Source organism: Atractosteus spatula, chromosome 5 (genome assembly GCF_055471065.1).
Source record: "Atractosteus spatula isolate fAtrSpa1 chromosome 5, fAtrSpa1.hap1, whole genome shotgun sequence".
Taxonomy (NCBI): domain Eukaryota; kingdom Metazoa; phylum Chordata; class Actinopteri; order Semionotiformes; family Lepisosteidae; genus Atractosteus; species Atractosteus spatula.
Genome location: NC_142710.1, coordinates 34,829,598 through 34,849,072, shown reverse-complemented (window position 1 = coordinate 34,849,072; position 19,475 = coordinate 34,829,598). Strand labels below are relative to the sequence as shown.

At 36.7% G+C, this 19,475-nt stretch overlaps 1 protein-coding gene across 6 annotated transcripts in view; it reads right to left on the bottom strand.

The window, feature by feature from the left end:
- Positions 1–19,475, bottom strand: part of sh3pxd2aa (SH3 and PX domains 2Aa) — a 142,321-nt gene that overhangs the window by 32,400 nt on the left and 90,446 nt on the right. For all 6 annotated transcript variants that reach the window (XM_088917581.1, XM_088917583.1, XM_088917582.1 and 3 more), the window contains one exon: positions 13,070–13,198. In XM_088917581.1, coding sequence (XP_088773707.1) covers positions 13,070–13,198 — 129 coding nt within the window. The remainder of the gene's footprint in view (positions 1–13,069; positions 13,199–19,475) is intronic.

The window sequence follows — 19,475 nt, the reverse complement described above, 5'->3', positions numbered from 1 at the left end:
ACCCGAAGTCCGTTAAAGTGAAGTCTGTTAAACCTAGGGCTTACTATAAATTTTGCTTGCTGATGGTGACATACTCTGTCATATGACCTATAATGTTTTATTTCTGCTTATAAAAACATCAGTAAAGGCGTTGTTATAGTTTTGGAGGTTGGAGGAGAGAAGCATCCCCACCTCGTAAAGCTGGTTTGGCACTCTCTGACAATTCCATTGAACTTCGCTGATGCAGATGTAGACAGAGCCTCGTCTAAACACAGACAAATATGTTCACCACAGCAACAGAATGGCGAAAGAAGCCATTGCAGAATGATCTGTGCTCCGTCCATGCTGAAAATACTGTGACCTGCTATTAACAAATATTTCCGAACAGTTGCATGTTAATGGCAACAGAAACAAAAAAAAGTGTTTACAATTCAATTTCATATTTAGATTTTGATACAACTTCATGCAATTTAATATTTAAACTTTGTAATCCATGTAATTCAGCCATTTTTAAATGCTTTGATTGTGAAATTTCCAACAAATACACATGAATTTGATAGGCTCTAATTATACCTATGTATGTAAATATAGAGAGCATGAAAAATTAAACATACCACTTCTGAAATGTACATTTTCTTACATAGTTCTTAAATACTGCATGGCTTAACACCTATTTGCATTACTTGCAGTCATTAGGATTTACTGCCTGATACTGTATGCTTGCTACCACAAACGTTTTAAAAGCTCTCCAAATGCACACATTTAATCACTGATACTGAAACGTATACATGAAAGAATTAAATATTTTATCCTCAGCTCAATGTGCTTAATGCACCAACATATAGAATTTGAGGACATCTTTGTTTCAAATAAAAATCTTCCATATTTATTGCCATATTCACTTGGTGAGGGGTAAACTACCCAATTTTTATTTTCAAACTAGTTTTTACTATATTACTTGCCTCCAGAAGAATAACAAAGGGACTCTCGATTGGCTTCTTTAGTACTCAGGTAATAGATTTTAGGATGCTTCACTCCACAGCTGTTGTCAAGAGCTACTGCATTGCAGGGGAAGTTAGCCAAGGGATGGACTTTCTGAAACATCTGGCACTGCCTGTGAATCTGTATTTGTTAGTTGCTGTGTCTGTCTCTCAGCTCACACTTCAGCTCTATGTTTCCATGCTGGAATGTAGTGTGAATTGAGATGATCTAGAAACTACTGCTGCTTAAGTAGCAAACAACAAAAAATGTATGAACACATCCACATCTGATTCCCCAAAATGACATTTTTTTAAAAAATGACAAGATAGCAATTGTTGCTTCTGTGTTTCATGGGTTTCATTGCTTAAGAGTTCAAACTTCTTGCTCCACGAAGTACACTTTTGACAGAAGTGAGTCTCATGCTATTAACACTAAAACGATGTAATATTTCTGTGCTACCTGCCTAGTCATTGTTCTAGCTGAAGGACTGACAACGGTGTGCTTCTATGTGTAAAAAAGCAACTCCAGTATATCAGTGTAGCTTCCAATCCGTGTCCCATTGCCAACAATAACCTTAATAAATCACATGGATGTTTTCGTTTCCTGCTGCAGTTATTAGGATGCTGAAGGACAAATGTGAAAAAAGAGGATGCCTGTCTTTGCTGCAGTACAGCATGTACTCCCATCTGAATCACAGATTAATATTTTGTTTAAAAGCAAGATAAGTCTTTCAGAACAGGCTGTGCTACTAATTTACACTGCTCACATCTATGCCATTGCAATTAGCATACTGTTTGAAAGTGAAACAGTAAAAATAAAAAGATAGTTTTTCTGCTGGCTGAGACAATGGAATGCTGCTCAAACATTAGAGATGACTATAAATCAAAAACACATGAATTGGTAGCATTTACTTGTATATAGTGTTTCAAATGGTGCTGCTGAGTCAAGAGAATTTAAGGACTTTCACAGCACACTGAGCCTAAAGACAAGGCATGCTGTATATGAGGCCCAACGTAGTCTCTCACAAATAAAATGGAAAACATGACATATCTGTGAAATACCATAAGAGAACATGACTAAGCTTTCTGCTCCCATTCTGTTCAGTCAGTACAAGGGCTCTGAAGTCCACAGTATACTTGTGCTTTAATGTCAGTTTCTTTCCAAGAGATATTAAACTGAATTGAGCCAAGTTCAATCTTTTGTATTCACTACGAAAATATAAGATAATGTACTGTACATCTTTCTGCTGATAAATGTCTAAATGTGTTAAAGAAACAGTATATTATTAATTTATATAAATATCATAATGTAGAACTACCTATCCATGTAACGTTTTTTAATTAAGTATGAGCACATACTGTACTATTTAATTATAAAATCAGTCTATTTAATTATCTAAAATCAGTCAAATTTCACAAAACGTTTGAATCTTATAAACAGTACGTCTCCTACCAGATCATCAATTTAAAAAAAACACTGAGCAATGTGATTTGCCTTGTGATGTGTGCTTATATTTTCACTGAATGTTACTGGAAAGGAGGGATTCCATTCTCCATTGCTGTCAAAAGCTTAAAATGAAAACTGCATATGTAGCAAGACATGATAATGAAGCAAAACTGATGATACTGCTGACTGTGGAAAATCTGCAGTGCACTGAGCCTTTGGTTAGGTCTAATGGCTAAAGCACTCCACACTGAAGTAGATATTTGTAAAAGCAGAGAGCAGAGAAAGTCAACAGATGTTTGGCATAGACATCAAAGCTGGAGTATTCCGCACACAACCCCCTTTCCAGGGAAGAGACTGGCAAGAAATCTTTATTTTACATTTTTTAGTGGAGAATAATAGATACTCAATTTTTCAGGAAGGCCTAGATGCAATTTGTTTCAACTTCCCACCATGTGTGAATAGCTATATGAAAAATAATCATTCTTCATACTGTATAGTCTATAATGTACAACAGCTTTGCTACCGACAGCGGAGTGGGGAGCTGCCATCTTGGCTTCACATTCACTAAATTTCCATATTTACAAAGAGAAAACTGCAATAAGGGAAAAAAACAGTCATTTTAAAAAACATTTTGCTTTCAAAACCATTTAAGATGAAAAATCATATGATGCCCACAGAACACATAAATGGAAACCAGGTCTGTGGAAATTCATTAAAGTTTAACCTAACATTCAGTTTCCAGTTCTTTTAATACAGTTTGATATAAAGAGACACATTAAAGAATAAATATGAATTTACTACTCATTAGCAGCTTTCAGACAATGGAAATAAAAATGCTAGGTTTTAATTGTCCTGACACCCCCTTAAGTTTCTTGCTATTAATTAAGTAATTAATTTTGGATTTATAAAAATCATTTTCATCCTGTGATGTGTGGCAGCCATTATGAACCAGTAGACCCCCAGCACAGTACTGTATATTAGGTAGGGATGTGAGACAGTGATTCATCAATTAAGCTTTAGGCAAACCAGAATGCATAATCTCCAGGTGACATTTAGCAGGAACATCAGGTTCAACACATCGCACTGAAAAATCAAATCTTTAAAAAAAAATCAGGACTTGTTTCACGTCTCATACATAGGACAGCATCTCCTAAAGCACAGGGTTCTAGGTTGCTATAGTGAGGCATTTGTTTTTGGAAAAAAAAAAACAGTAACCACATTTCCAGAGGGTAAAAATTGTTACTGGTCTACCAAGAACACTTACAGCAGCAGTGTGGTGTTCCCCAGAGGTCTATTGTAATGACCAGGCACGGCCTTGCTTGGCTTTAGAAATATGACAAAATCAGGGTACAAGGTGGCAATCCTGTTTCCTGGGCTAGTTGTAAGTAGGTGCTCACTTGGTCTTTCCTCCAAAATTTTTAGGGATAAATAAAGGAAGTGGAAACATGGCCTATTAATGATACTTTAACTTGCTGTTTTCTTGAGCACATCCCCCTAGGCAAACTCATTCTTCATGGAAATGGATTTGAACTGTTTTAGCACCCATAAAGTATCTATTACTTTTGGATTCGTCAATTTTCATGTTCTGTCCCCCTCTCCCCCTGTTGAGTGCACCCCTTTCTACAATAAAACTGCAATTCCATTGGCCCTGCTATTGAATTTCAAGCCATTCATACACATCTTTCTGGCCAATGAACAGGACGTTTTGGACTGCTCCATACAGCAGAAGTTATTTTATATCCATGCTTTATTTTTGTTCAAAAAAATTTACATTGCTTAGAATTGTTTAATGTAACAAACAGGGCTAAAAAGCAACTATATATACCCTTGTTGAATCTCAGCTCTTTCAGGTTTCATAAAACATTGGATAAAGTTACCTTGATTGCTCAATACCACTGAAAGGTGATATTGCTATATGTGATTTACTGATTAACTGTTATGTGCAAGCCATCCTTAACATCCTTTCTGCTAATAAGAGGGTATTCCCAATGTTCTCTTTGCTCCTGGCTTATTGAATCAGGCTGTTTTCTTTGTCTTTGCACAAGGACAAGACTATAGCTCAGCTGGCCAGGGGTGGAAAGATTCAGGCTTCCTTTTTAGCAGGGGACATTCCTAGAGTTCATATGGCCCATACTAACAATTTAAAGCTGATTCTAAAATGGATTCAGTGCCAAAATACATCAAGTCCAGTCAGGAAAGATTCAAAACAGATTTCTAAAAGGGTAGTTTGGCTAGGGTGGCAAGGTCAATCCAGCATTGAACTTGCAAGGGGGAATAATATTTCTAATTCTTTTTGTTGAACACTGCGAGCTAAATTTAAAACGTCTTGGACATGTAAAAGCAATGTAAACTACAACATTTACCTTTCAGGCTACCGAACACTTTAGCACACACATGTTAGTCTTATTACTCTTTTTATTACTATCCTTCACCTCTCTGCTCAGGAAGCATATTTCTGGAGTATCCATTATAAAAAGAACACCAATTGTTTTTTAAACTAAGTTTTGGCACAAATCATTTTTTCCATATTTTTCCTTGACTACTTATATGTATTTGGAGTGCCAGAATCTCCTTCCATTTGGCAAATCCTTCTCTCATTTCAATTGTGGAATTTTACCAATACTGGCTCCAGAAGTGGTAAACTCTCAGTAAACAAGGATTTGAGTCAGTGGTTAAAGCAGTTTATTACAGAAAGGAAGCACTGAAAACAGAAGCACTGTCTGTTATGCAGTAATCAGTTGCTGATGTGGAAATGGGTATTTAGCATTACCAAATTAAACGCAGCTCGAACACTGAAAATGTCAGACCAGAAACTACTGTGTAATTCAGCATTTCCCCCAGGTCATAAAGTCGTAACCTTAAAATTCAAGAAACTTTACAACTGCCAAATTAAACCTATAAGGTTATGACTTTTAAATGGAGAATATAAGGGATGCATTCAGAGACAACATTAAGTACTGCTGTTGTGCACCTAGCATACAAACACCTGTTGGAATCATTGTGTGATTCAGATGTAGTTTAGGTACTAAAAGTGTGTTGCTAATGCTGCTTAGGAGTGAATGAATGTAACAAACTACAGTTTGTACCACAAATGAGATCCTTTATAAATCCATAATATAAATGCAGGCATTTATATTAAAGAAGAGACGACACATTGCTGTCACAATAAAAAATGAAACCTATGAATTTATACAGTATTACTGCATATATCTATGCATTAAACATGATTAAGACTAACTGCTGGTATGTGCAGACGCTCATAGGCCAAATGCACCACAAGAAGATGCCATCACTAATGGGACTATCAGATGAACTCATCTGCAGTAGTGAATATTATAGGATATTTGAGCACCAGAACCACATTTTACAAAGACTGATCCAAGTACACTCAGGACGAAAGAAAAACAGTTGTTGATTTAATTTTTTCGTTTTGGTTTTAAGAAAGAAATGTCAGATCAGTTTCATATCTGTATTCAAGAAAATGTCTTTTTCAGTTCATTTTCAATGTAATGCTTTCTCCAGAAATGCAGGTATGTTCCAATCCAAAGAAACAATGGGTTAAACCTTGATCAGGGCTATGCCAAGGTCTGGGCTTATGTGAGGATCTGGCTCAGTCTCTCTTAGTTTTAATAGTTCTGGCGCTGACACAATTCGGTCCCTTATAAATTTTATTTTACTAGATGGTAACTCATAAATCCCTATAGATTTGTAAGAAAAATAAATACTCTGGGCTAAATGCATTCACATTGCATCAAATCAGTCTTACTGGCTTCTTCCTTTACGTTTTGTTTTAAGAAACAACCCCGGGAAGTACCATTCAAAGGGCTGGAGTCTAAAGGATATAGTTTTTATTCTTTTTGTAATTAAAGTCATATGACATGAAATTTTAACAATAAACAAAAAAACAGTAAACCCATAATAAAGAAGGGCTGATTTTTTTTAACAGAAGCCAATTAACCAAAGGAAGAAGCTGACCAAAAAGGCTCAATTCACTCCATTACAGTTACTGAACTGAACCAAAAGTTTGCTTACTGCAGTTACACAAGACTCAAGCACTTTTTGACTTAAGCTAATGTGCAGCCTCTGCAGAACACAGGGCATTTGATTTCTAGAGCTTGACATTGCTGGCAAATCACAGAACTAATGCCAAAAGGGAGGGAATTTCTTAAAAGAATGTCAGCACAGTGCCGTGTTAAAATACAAACTGTTTACCTCACAATTTGCCAGAAGAAAAAGTCAGTTACACAAGGGGTGACAAATACTGTGTGGATTAAATTTCAATTCATGGCTTCAGGATTTTTGGGTAAATATCTTCCCAAAATTCCCACATCCTTTCAAAAGGCAAATTTTAGATGTGCTAAATTAATAGATAAAACTACTATGCTGTCACAGTTTCCTTAAACTCGTCTAACTCAATTTTTCAGAAAATAATTAAGTATCACATGAGCAAACTTAAATTAATTTTTACTTAAATTAGACCATATATAAACAGGAGATCAACATTGTTAGAGTCACTATAGGGACAAGTTCAAGAAGCTGCCAAATAACAATAAATGGATGCTGGAAATATGGGGGAGATCCAAAGTTTTTTTTTTCTTGCACCTGGGCTTGTTTTAATTGGCATCAACTTTAAGAATTATGTCACTAATGTTCCAGCTAAACCTACCTCCTGCCTAGCACTGAGGTGTTTCACTTTGAGCATCTCTTTACAATAAGCTTAACGTTTTGGCAACACAGCATTTTTTAACATTAAAGTTATTTAAATGTCTTTAAATATTTGAAAAGTTTCTCCATTCTCTCACCCGTGGCGAGTGCTTGAAACCTATGTTTTCTTTAACTTAAGTGCCCCTACTGAATGCAAATTCCAGTCCTGACATTTTCCATTTGTAGAAAACTGATGACGTCACTGTTATTGCATATTTCTAAGTGCCAAAACCCCAACAATGTCTACAGTAAACGATAATTTGGGGCTATGTAACACTCAAACCACACATTTTTAAGTCAAATATACTAGGCTGCACACCTCCATCTCTTCTCATCATGTCATGACTCTCTGCATGTTGCCAAAAAGGCTTTGGTGTGGTAATAAACTATGGGCCTAGAGTGCTTAATTTTACACTTCTACAAAGTCACGTGTGGTCTTTTTAATGTGTTTGTTTTAAACCAAAACACATTACCATTTAAAACACAAGGGAGCATAAATAACAATTTAATAAATCTTCAAGATTGTATTTGTTGTATTTCTAATGTGCAGTTATTCTACTTATTTGTATTAGGATTGACAGTGATTGGTGAAGCTTTCACGTTAAATAAAGTCTAAGCCCTGGAAGAAGGGAGTAACAACAAATGGTACAGCCAGGTTGAGGTAACAGCCACATCATCTAACACTGTCAAGTTGTTCAGGACCAGAGCATTTTTCATTTTGTTGTGATGTTAGATATTCTGAAGGAGGGTTGACTTGCTGTTCTTATCATTGTAACAAAAGCTTTCCAGTTATCCTCAAAGTAAAAGGTCAAATACTGTACACATTAAATACAATCTGACACATATTAAGAAACTCATTGAACTTTAAAGTGTAGCTGTCCTCCAGATTTCTAAAACGTATTGTCTAAAAGGACATTTTCACACACCGCATGTAATCACTGTTTAATCACTATGGCAGTTTTCACACAAACTTGTACATTGGGAGAAAAAAATATTAAGTACAATTCTGGTTATATCAATGTATTAAGTGGAAAAATGCTTTTCTGTCTGATGTTCTGCACTAAACAGACATTAATTAACATCCCTTTTAATAAACATCTATCCATTAAAGGTAACGTTCCATATTTATTGACTTATTACCATTTCCACAGATGATCAGTTTTCCTCATCTTTTCTCTGCTTCCCCTCACTCTACTTATCTTATCTCCAACATTACTAATGATCTTCAACTTTTTCACTTTCTCATGTGTCTGGCCAGGATATACAGCTGATATTCAAGCCAAGGGATACAGAGGCCAAATATTATGCCTCACCACCTCATTCACTGTGTATATCAGTGAAACAAATATACAAAATCACACTGATATACAAAAAGCAATAAAGCACAGTTTTTCCCCATCGTGCTCCTTCCTGGTAACATTTTGACCGTTCTCTTATTCTTATACTAAGGTTATATGAATACTTATAATCATTGACAAATACAACAAAACTGCTCAAGGTTAATGACAATTAACAATTAACTCGACAAGCCAAGTGACCCAATAGATTTATAGTAAAAAATATTCAAAGATGAGGAAAGACAAGGAAGAGCTGTTTATCACATCCAAACTCCCACAAATATCCTCCAAAAATCTAGAAACTATAGTCTCATACAAGCTATTGCAGACTTCAACTTGGGAATGCAATGATATAAAATGAAAATCTGAATTTTGGAGTTTTGGAGAATTGACAACACTTTGTTGAAATATTTTACCCAGCTTGCCCAGTATTCAAAAGCCAGCAGAAAAAATGGGAAACCTGCACATCTAATGGAAATCACATGTTTCTTCTCCCCCCCATTCTACCTACTATAAGTTATTTTCAATTTTTTTCAGTTTCTCATCCATCAGAATATAGAACAGAGTGACAAAGCCAAGGAACAAAGAGGCTGAATATTAAGCTTCGCATTGCATTCACTGTGCCTTAAAAACAAAAAAGCAATCCAAACTGTTTGCAGGCCACAATGAAGCACAAATAAAAGTATCCCATAAGGATGAGGAAATCATAGTTAATATGCATTTACAGCTGTAACACAGGGGAGCACAGAAAAAACAAGAAATTGTGCAAATATCTCTCACTTTGCTCTGTGTGTATCTTATCTCAAAGTAAACAATGGGAGAGTGGAGGCAAGGCTCAAGGTGAACTAATATTATTTCCTTCATAAGAACTTACTGAAACCATTGAAATAAACAATGGTTTACTGTAGTCCAGCCATATTTATTACTGTAGCCATATGCTGAACACCTAGCATAACATAAAAGGTTTCAGGAGAATTATGGCACCTGGAGAAACGTCTGTGTGTTAGCAGTGCATACAGGTTTATACATAATTCTTCCAAACTGGTGGCACAAGATGCTTTTAAAACTGTTTTGACAAATTGAGGTTTTAGCTTGAAGTTGCTTCTGGCTTATGCAGGTGAAGCCAATTCATTTAGCAGTCTGCAGTCCAGTCTGTTTATCAGTGGTTCGATCCAAAGTAACTAGGGCACCACTAAATACTGTACAAATTCAGACACTTAGAAATTAAGACCCTGTAATTTGTTTGAAAAGTTGAGTGCAGGATGTTCTACCTTGAACATTCGCTTTCAACCTTTCATTCAAGAGATAAAAAAGATAAATCTTTACTACAGAGCAAAGGGAAGATTTAGCTTTTCTTACATACCCGATGAATCTGTCGCAATATTCTTTTTTATTAGCAGTTATTGACTTACCCTTACTTTAACCATATTGTGCTCGCTTTAGGGGTTTTCACTGTTCTCTAAGTTGTTAATTTTAATGACTTACAGTACAACAGCTGCATTTCTCTAGACCAGTATTATTTATCCTTACACTAATTCTAAGTGTGGTTTTCCCCTAGGTATGCCCCTTTTATTACCCTTTCCAACTACAATAAAAAGTATCCTGCAAAAGACTGTGAGTGACTAGTCTGAGAGCCTAGTTCAGATATGGGGCTCGGTATTAACCCTTCATGTGCTTAACTAGTAGGAAAATCTATCTGGCCCCCACTTTTCCAGCAGTAAATATCGAAGAAGCCTGCATGTAGAATCCAATCAGAAATTCCATCCCTCTTCCAAGTCCACATTACAAACCTGAGCTAAATAGTGACTTTTTTGTTTACATTGGCTTCTTGCTACTACACAAAAAAAAACCTGCCACCGTGTCCTGGGTGTGGAGTTTTTTGATTGCCAGGTGGGATAACGTTTTGATTAATGTGGGCAAATGTTGAACTAGTTCAAATAGGTAGCTGCGTCAGCTTTCATAGGCTGCAAAGGAACAAGTAAAGGTTTATTCCATGCTGAAAAGAGAAGAAAAGAAACACGTTTCAGAAGAAGGCTCCGCAGCCGAAAAGTTGTGTTTCTTTTTTTTCTCTTTCCAGGATGGAATAAACCTTTAAATGTTGAACTTGTTTGTTTTGTCGAGAAAGAACATTTGCTGTTTTGTCATTTAACTGACATTTGAAAAAAAACAACCTTTTCCATCCAAGATGATGGACCAGAAAACCAAACGCATTTCAGGAATGCAATCAAAAACTGGGGTCAGTAAAGGACCGAAAACAATTTTGAAAACAATTTCCAGGAAGGAAGTCAAATGTTTAAAAGACAATGCAAATCATATCTCAAAATAGCTTCCCCGTGTGCTAATATTCCAGCTGCTGTACAAATTAATGAGGTTCTTGAGAACACTTCAAAGAAATCATGTTCAATAAGCTTTGCTAAGGCCCCAAGGTATGGAGTTTCACTTGCAGACTGACATGAAACAAGACGTCTCTTGCTTTCCTAATTCTAGTCTTTCTCTAACGAGGAGGTACAGGAATGATGAGGTGGAGTTACATAGATTAAAACATGATTATATAGTATTTGGATTTGAATTTCAAACACTTTAATTACAGACATTCTTTTCTAGACCTGAGCTTTTGTGTTTTGTTGTAAACTTTTCCCTATTTTAAGATGTATGTTAAAAAGGGAAGACTGTAACACTGTAATACAGCTCTGAAAAAAAACACAGGTGTCTAAGAGTATTAAGTAATGCAGCCTAATCTGACTGCACTGTAACTTGAGCAGATGTTTAATGAACCATATAGTGTATGCTTTCATGAACAGTATTCATACTGGCTAACATTTTAGGGATAAGGGGTTGCAAATTTACACTTCATATCTGGTTAATAAGCCAGTTAATATACAGTAATTATTACAGACAGAATAAGATCTAACCAATCTAAAGATCTAAAGAAACCATCTAATCCAAGGTTTAGAGTTTGATTATTGGCATTTTCATGACACTACATCAATACTTTATTAATATATTCCTTGGAATACAATAATTAAGAAATGGAATCTGAAATCCTTACTAAAAAGTGTTATCTTATTTCATTAGTAAACTGAAATCGTTCCATATTTTCTGTATTCATTTTCCCATGCCTGGCTTTCCTGTATCAAAATTTTATGTTTCTTCCAGGAAAAGTCTCTGAATAGCAACATATGGTTTCATAATTGACAGTAACAATTCACAGCAGCTTTTGATCAGCACAACATACTGTAGCATTCAAATAATGAAGCCAGTGGCCAATCTTAATGTTTTCTCTTTGGAAGGCACATTTTTTTCATATGAAGCTGCAGCTACATCCCAAATACAAACAGCCTTCCAAACATTGTTGCACACAAGACAACCGGACTGTATACAAAACATAAAAAGCCTAAGGGAAAATTAATTTAAATTCTAGAAACCATAGCAAGTAGGAAGGAATTACGAAGAGAGACAAAGAGAGAGATCCTCAATTCCTGAAAAAAATACTGACTGTAGAAAATGTTAGAGCTGGTGGTTAAATTCATCCAAAAACGCAACTAATGAAAACCTAGATTTACTCTGAACTATGAAAATTGCTGAGCAATCTTATCCTGGTTCTTGCTTACAAAAAATGTTCTTCACAAACCTGCTTTCTGTGGCTAGTCTGCCCATGTATAATGATTGTAAAAGCACAGTTCAGCAAATAGAGGAGTGCAATATTGCTCATATATACAAAAATATCACTGCAAATAAAATACTTAAAAGATTCTAGGTAATGACTGAAAAATCTTCAGCTACGATTCACGAAAAGCGTGAATCTAAAATTGTAGCAACCCAGACACACACACATTTAGACATGGAAATGATAAACTTGGTTCAAAATGTCATCAAGCTTTAAACTCAGAGTTTACTTTGAGAGTTTACTCTGAAAGTTACTCTGTAAGTTACTTACAGAGTTTTCTTACTGTGGTAAGAGAGTTGAAAGGCGTTTAATGATGTGTCCTTACCAGAACTTCTATTTGTATGTGCAAATAGCACCTTTTTCAAATTAAAAGTAAATTTAATGTTTTAATTCTAGATCTTTTGGGCCTTCCAAGCAATAAAAGGCAGACATTCACAAAGAAACAATACAGACTAATAAATAGGCAATAACACACTTCCTTTTACCAAATATCTGCATAGCTCTAATCACCGTACTGTATATCAGCAAAACTCCTTTGTTTTGCACATAGAATGAAAAAGAATAGGCTAACATTAGGCAGCTTCTTTACTCTGTCATTTTATTAAGAACACAGTTATTGATAGTATCAGTAGACATGGAATACAAGCTGCTTCCACACAATTCCAAAGTGTCCTTCTTTCCATTAAAGTAATCTGGATAATTAATATACAAGTCTAGGAGACATTCTTGCTGCAAAAGGCAACGCTCTGGCCACTAGCCTAAACCAACAGGGGGAAAAAAAGGCATGGATTGTTGGCCAAAGTGAGCCCCCAGATGGAGCTAATGCACAGCTTCGGGATTGCGGATTGTGGAAAAGGAAAGGGGGGGGGGGGGTTGTTTATAGACAAGGGAGAGCAATAAGAAGACTGAATGTGCAGCACAGCAATAGGAAGATGAGGGTTTGGGGGGTACTCACCACTCTCGTTCTTCTCTATTACATCCACCACCTCTCCGGCCTGCAGGCTGATCTCTGAGTTCTCCTGTTTCTCATAGTTGGCCACCACCACATACTGCTCCAGCACCATGGGATCTGAGTTGTCGGCTCCTGGGGAGGGGAAAAAGCAAGCCGTCAGCCAGCTTCCAGCCATGGCTCCCCGCGAGCGACCACCGGGCACCCGACACGCCATAGGCCAATTCGTCAGTGGACCCCAGCCAATCAGAACACAACCTCGGCTCAATGCATATTCCCAGGCGTCTGGCCATATAGCTGAATCGTCCTCTGGCCCACACTGAAGCACAGAGGAACATTTGAAGAAAGAAAAGAAAAAAGGGTGAAGCGTTGAATTATCTGGGATTCTTTAGCTAAAGGGGTTCCATGTTGGCAGTTTGGCCTCCTCCATAGTCCAATGGGCGGCAGAGAGAAAAAGAAAGAGTGAGCCACAGACAGCTGGGGATGTGACTCTGGAATGGAAGAAAAGAAAAGTTTCCCCTGGAAAATAAACAGCCTGCTAAAAGGCTCCTTCTCCTTTCCGAGGCTGGAGCTGGAAAGCGAGTGGGGGGTTGTGTACGCCAATCATAAGAGTCTACACTACAGCCCTTAAATAGAAACATATGAGTGGGACGGAGTTCTAGAGAGAGAGGCTGGGCCTCTGTTTATATGAAACACAAGAGGAAAGCATTTTACTCGGGTTAGCCAGTTGAGGGCTTTTTTTCCGTTTCATTTTTAACCTTTTGAGTGCTGGGAATTGATCTAGCCAGTTTTTGTTCTTCACTGTTACAACTCTAAGATCAGTAGCTGTTTTTTTAAGATAATAACAAAGGACCTGTAGGATATTCAAAGGATTTTTGTGTGCTTGAAGAGGTCTTGCCTGCACACTGGAGGTTTGAAAGAATGGATAAAGACCCACTGTGAAGCAGACTAGTGACAACTGGGGTGAAGGAGCACCTTTGTAATCTAAAATAACTCAAATATGACAGCCTGAGATTTGGATCTGATTTCTATATTTCTATATTTAATAACCTGCAACAAAGCTTGTTCTTAAACTTAGTTATCCAGCAATCCGAGCAAAAGAACATCAAGTGCAGCAAAAGTAATGCTCATATTAAATCTGCATCAATATATTCCTAAAACAAAACAAACAGTTTTCACGCACTTTTTGTGGGAAAATTTCAAAATGTGTGAATTGCATCAAAATGTCTTCAAAATGTATACTTTACCTAGAGAGAATACAAAAGAAGTCCAGGACTGCACATGTGCTTTTTAAAAGAGTGGAGAAAATTGTTGAGAAAATTCATATAAAAAATATTGCTGGGACAAAATTGGACAAGCTTTAAACCAATTATGTTTTACCACAGTCACACACTTTTTGGGATTATCAAAGTGCTCATCCTTCTCAGAGCTCAATTCAAATAAAACTGGCAAATGACATTCATTTTGTACATTCATTTTTTCCCCATCACTAGACAGCAATCTAATCACAATTCCCATCCCAAAAGTAAGCAAAAACATATATGCTGCAAATCAAATGAATCTGAACTAAGATATGCATGCATCCAACAACTGGTTGTGGAGGTGTGAAACACTACATTTTGTGCATGTTTTTTATGCAGACATTTATGAGAGACTTTTAAAGCCGCAAAAGGAAACTCTTGTGTCGAAGCTCTGAGCGTGAAGAGCTGTATGGAACTTCAGGCTATGCCTTTAACAGACTAAGTCATGTGACACTATAAGATCATGTGAGACAGTCAGAGGATTGAAGACATTTTGACAGTCTGAAATATGTCGTGGTAAAATATATTGAACATCTTGAAGATCTTGAAGAAATATGTCTCGCACAGAACCTTTTAACAACTTCTTGTAAACAGCTGGCCAAGATCATTTGGAATTTTTGACATTACTGAAGCTTGTGAAAATTCAATTCCCTTCAGCTTGGGTTAAAAAAGTGTCCTACTCGTCTAAACACTTATTATAAATACCACAAGAACTCACACATTGGGCAACATCAGGGTTAAGACAAGCCACAAACTGGGCACAAATATTAGGATCCAAATATTTTCCATTTGGGCTGGGATTTGAAATGTCCTGTTAACAAGAAAAACACTAAGCTAAGCAGCAGAAAGAAGGGAGACAGCTCCCCTTTAGTGGTACAGTATATCAAACATCCTGTAGACCTCTCTGACTCTACCTCAGGTCTCTACCTCAATAGGAGGCAAATGTGCCTTAGTCACTTTAAAGTAGGGTAAAAAAAAATCAATACCACAGTTCCACTTTCTTTCCCATAATTCAAAATTATTTCAATAATAATACATCATAGTAACAACGATGTGTTGCAAAGTACCAGGATGTTCAATAAGAAGACAGAGAAAAGATTAACCTTTAAAAAGGATCTGCTTGGAATATGTTAGATCTAGATTTCTGGCTCCAGGAGCCAGGCTTTGTAAAGTAGCTTGTGGAAAAATGTGTTCATTTACCAAACAGTGATGATTAGCTTAGATTTTATACTTAAGAAAGACGATTGAGAACATTTACAATTACCACAGGGTTTTTAGTGGGGTAATTGGCATTACAGATCTTACTCGAGGAGACAACAGCCGTGTTGCAACCACAAGGTTAGGTGTTTAGAGTCTTACTTTCTTCTGTCCTCGGTCACCACTAGACGGCAACTGCTCTCCCATTTTCCAGATACTACCATACATCTAACAGCCAACTGCAGAAACATCAAGAGAGTTAGGCCCCAGTTCAACCTCTTCACAGCAGCAAACGTGTGTGAGTTGTGCAGTCTTCATCATGCACAACATATCAGGATCACCTCATCAATAAAAAATCCTGGCAACAAAACTACTTACAAGCTTGGAATTTCATACAGTGAAAACCCAGCAGCTTACTCATCATCATCTTACTATACATCATATTACTATACATCTAGTCTATTACTCAGACTTTTCCCTTGAACTTAAAGTTGTTTTTTTAGAAAAAGGAAGGCCCCATCATTTCCTTATCTGAAAGCCATAATGATGCATCTTTGGGACTGGATACTATTTATTAGTCCAAAGGCTAATTTAAGTATTCATTCACGAAAACAGATGTGTGAAGAGAGGTGTTTTTCATCAGTAGGAACAGAAAGTTGAACATCCACATAAAATAATTGAGAATAGGATGAGGTCAGTGCTTAAGAATGGTTTTGAGTACAATGTGCCAGACACTATGAAATGTCTCCAGGGAGAGAACCTGAGATCTTTCAGTCCAAAAAAGCCAATTCCAGCCACTCTTTAATTAGTCGTGTGTCACCCTATTTAGACTGGCAGAGTTCTCACAGACACAAGCCTCCTGAGAAAACCATGTCTGTTATAAGAAGCCCAGGAAAATAAAAAGCCCAAACAAAACTGCCTGTGGTGGATTTATAAACTCTGCTACAAAGGCAAGCTCAAAACGTGGCCAGCAAATTAATGCACAGACAGCAGTAAACTTCACACAACAGAGGGGCACAGCTTTGACATTTTATTTTGATTTACATTTACACAAATAAACAGCTGCTGTCACTTTTAATTTCCAATTCTTTCATATTTACACTTTTGCAGTGTACATTTTAATTTGTTAGCTTTCCACATAGAAGAATGACTCCGCTTCCTTGAATGGCATTAATTATTTTTTAGTCCAAATCTACCAAGCACTTTGAACACATTATTTTTATTGACCCTTCTGTTGTTATTATCTTCAGGACTGTAGTCATACTACATTGGCATTTCGCAATGGAATCTCCAAGCAAAAGGATTCTGCTTAAAGCAGGGTTTTGGATCAAAGAACAACTACAATTACAAAGCTTTGTAGTCAAAAACAAATAATTTACTGCACTCAGTCTTTGGAAATTGTAAAATAACAACTATAACTACATCACCATTTTTAAAGATTAATAACTTTGATTATTACAAGTTAACATTTCAAAGGCTTTCAAATTTTACAGTATTTGACCACAACCTGGGTGCCAAGTCACTTCTTATAAAAAACATGAGAAACAGAGATTATAGGCAATGTGTAATAATACTGGACCTTCAAAGTACCTCTTTCCCATTATGGGCACTCTGAATTCAAAAAGTACATTCTGCTTTCTATACAGCCACAAAAGGTTGTAAATTGAGTCAAATATATTTTGTCCAGAATTGTCTAATGACAGGAAGGTTCTTCATAAAATCTATAAAATCTCATCATGGCTAATGTCTCTAGCCCTATGCTTACATTTAATTTCTGTGAATTTTTCAAATTATTAGTTATAAATCTATTTCTGCTAACCCTAGACTGTCTCTCTTTATGGTGGCAATCTGCTTTTTTGGTCAAAAGAATTCAGCAATGTGGGAGAACGTAAATTATCGTCACAGCTGACCTGTACCTAGGCCTGTACGGACAGATAGTAAAGGAAAACATCTGCCTCACTCGTAAGACTTGATGGTGTATTTTACTGCAAGCCTTCATTCACATCGGCCATCTGTTTCATACACAACCACAATTTTTGGCTGTCGCCATTACATATTAAAATTCCATGCACTATTAATCCATTCACAGGTGGCTATAGAAACAGTCTATTTGGCAGGAGAATGGAAACAGTCTTTGATGTGAATAATAAGTAATTGATGTTTTTTGAACATTTTCACCCCCCACAAGAAAAGTTTAATATTATATCAATGTTTCAAGCATAGCTAGAGTCAAAACATTAAATGTATTACATTCAAATCATAAATGCTACAAAAATCATGGGTTTTAACTCTCTTTACGTGTAAGTAGCTTTTTTGACCTGTTACCACATGACTGTTTTCTGCCTATGAGAAATTCGGAAGGATTCAGCTTTCCCAGAAATTGCAGCTTATGTTGGGCTTCTCAAAATCATTTGGAAGCTGAGTGAGTGAGAGAAGCGAAAGTCGACGGACATGTTTGTATTCCCACTGCACTCGATCCCTTCCATCCTCTCTTTCAGAAAGTGGAGAACGTAAGTTACTTAAGTACTTAAGAACGTAAGATGGTCACAGTCAAGCGGAGGCCACTGGGCCTATCTAGCCCATTAGACAGTTAGCAGTTAATTGATCTGAGGATCTCATCCAGCCACTTCTTGAAAGAAGCCAGTGTATCGGCTTCAACAACATGGTAGGTGCTATTCCAGACTCCCACAACCCTTGGGGTAAAAAATTGCCTCCTGATCTCAGTTTTAAATGTACGGTACTTCCACCCCCACTTCCTCGTCCAAGTACTCTCTCCAAAGGAAACTGTTGAGACCCACCACAATGGAGAACAGCCAAACAGGCCAATAACTGACAAGTGCCCACGGTTGCAGCAACAGTCAATGCAAAGGGATCCCTGGAGGATGCACAACAGCTATGAGAGGTGTAGCATGCCAAGGCCTTGCGTAATAGCCAAAGCCTGCCTGGCATTTCTTGGAATTTAAGCTCAATTAAACATTGAACATGTTTAGAGAGGTTTAAATTGAGAAGTATATTAAGACTAGGCAGGAACAAAATTGTATATGCTGAATACTTGAGAATAATATAGCCATAAAAAGCTACATTACTAGTAAAATATTCTAACTAAATGGAGGACGGTAACAAAAGATTCAATGCCAACAGATACTCTCCGAGTTTGTTAGTGAGAATTAGGCTTACTTCTTAATAACTATGGCCTGGATCCTCACATAAGTGGTTCTACAGTTATCTGCTGTAGTTATCCATTACAAATTCATATATTGTGTAGCTGTACTATATATTCATAACACTAACGTGTAAACAAAACCACCTGACTCAGCAAGTAGAAAAAATGAGACCCATATTAATTTTACCATACAAGATATAATTGCTCACTTTAATATGAAAACTATTAATTGCAAAAGACAAAAAGGTTATCAGTTGTGAAATGAGCTTACCCAGTGCATTGTACTAATTAGTTAATGATCCATGTCTTTAAGCTGTGCTTAATGAAGCAATTTAATGCTGATTAATGTCCTATGATAAAGAAAGCGCAAAAAACAACAAAAAAACACCAATCCACTTCTTCATTTACAATCTATTGGAGTTCTGCTTGAGTCACACAGGCAGACTCTGTGGAGCCAAAGACTAAAAATTCAAGAGTTTTATCACTCATTCCTTCTGGAAGAGTTGGCAGGCACTACATTAGAGTTTAGTCTCTAAAATCAACTGCTATCTGTTTCAGAGAATGAGGACTGGAGTAAAAACAGGAGCAAATATGTTGAGTGAAATCTGCATATACTGTAAAAACGTATTAAAAAAGGGCTTGTTTATAGACAACATTAGACAGCAGCCAGAGGAGCCTGGAGCAGAATCAGACTAATCATTTTGTGACCTAGTTTGTGCTTGTTTTTGAATCTCACTCAGAACTGCAGAAA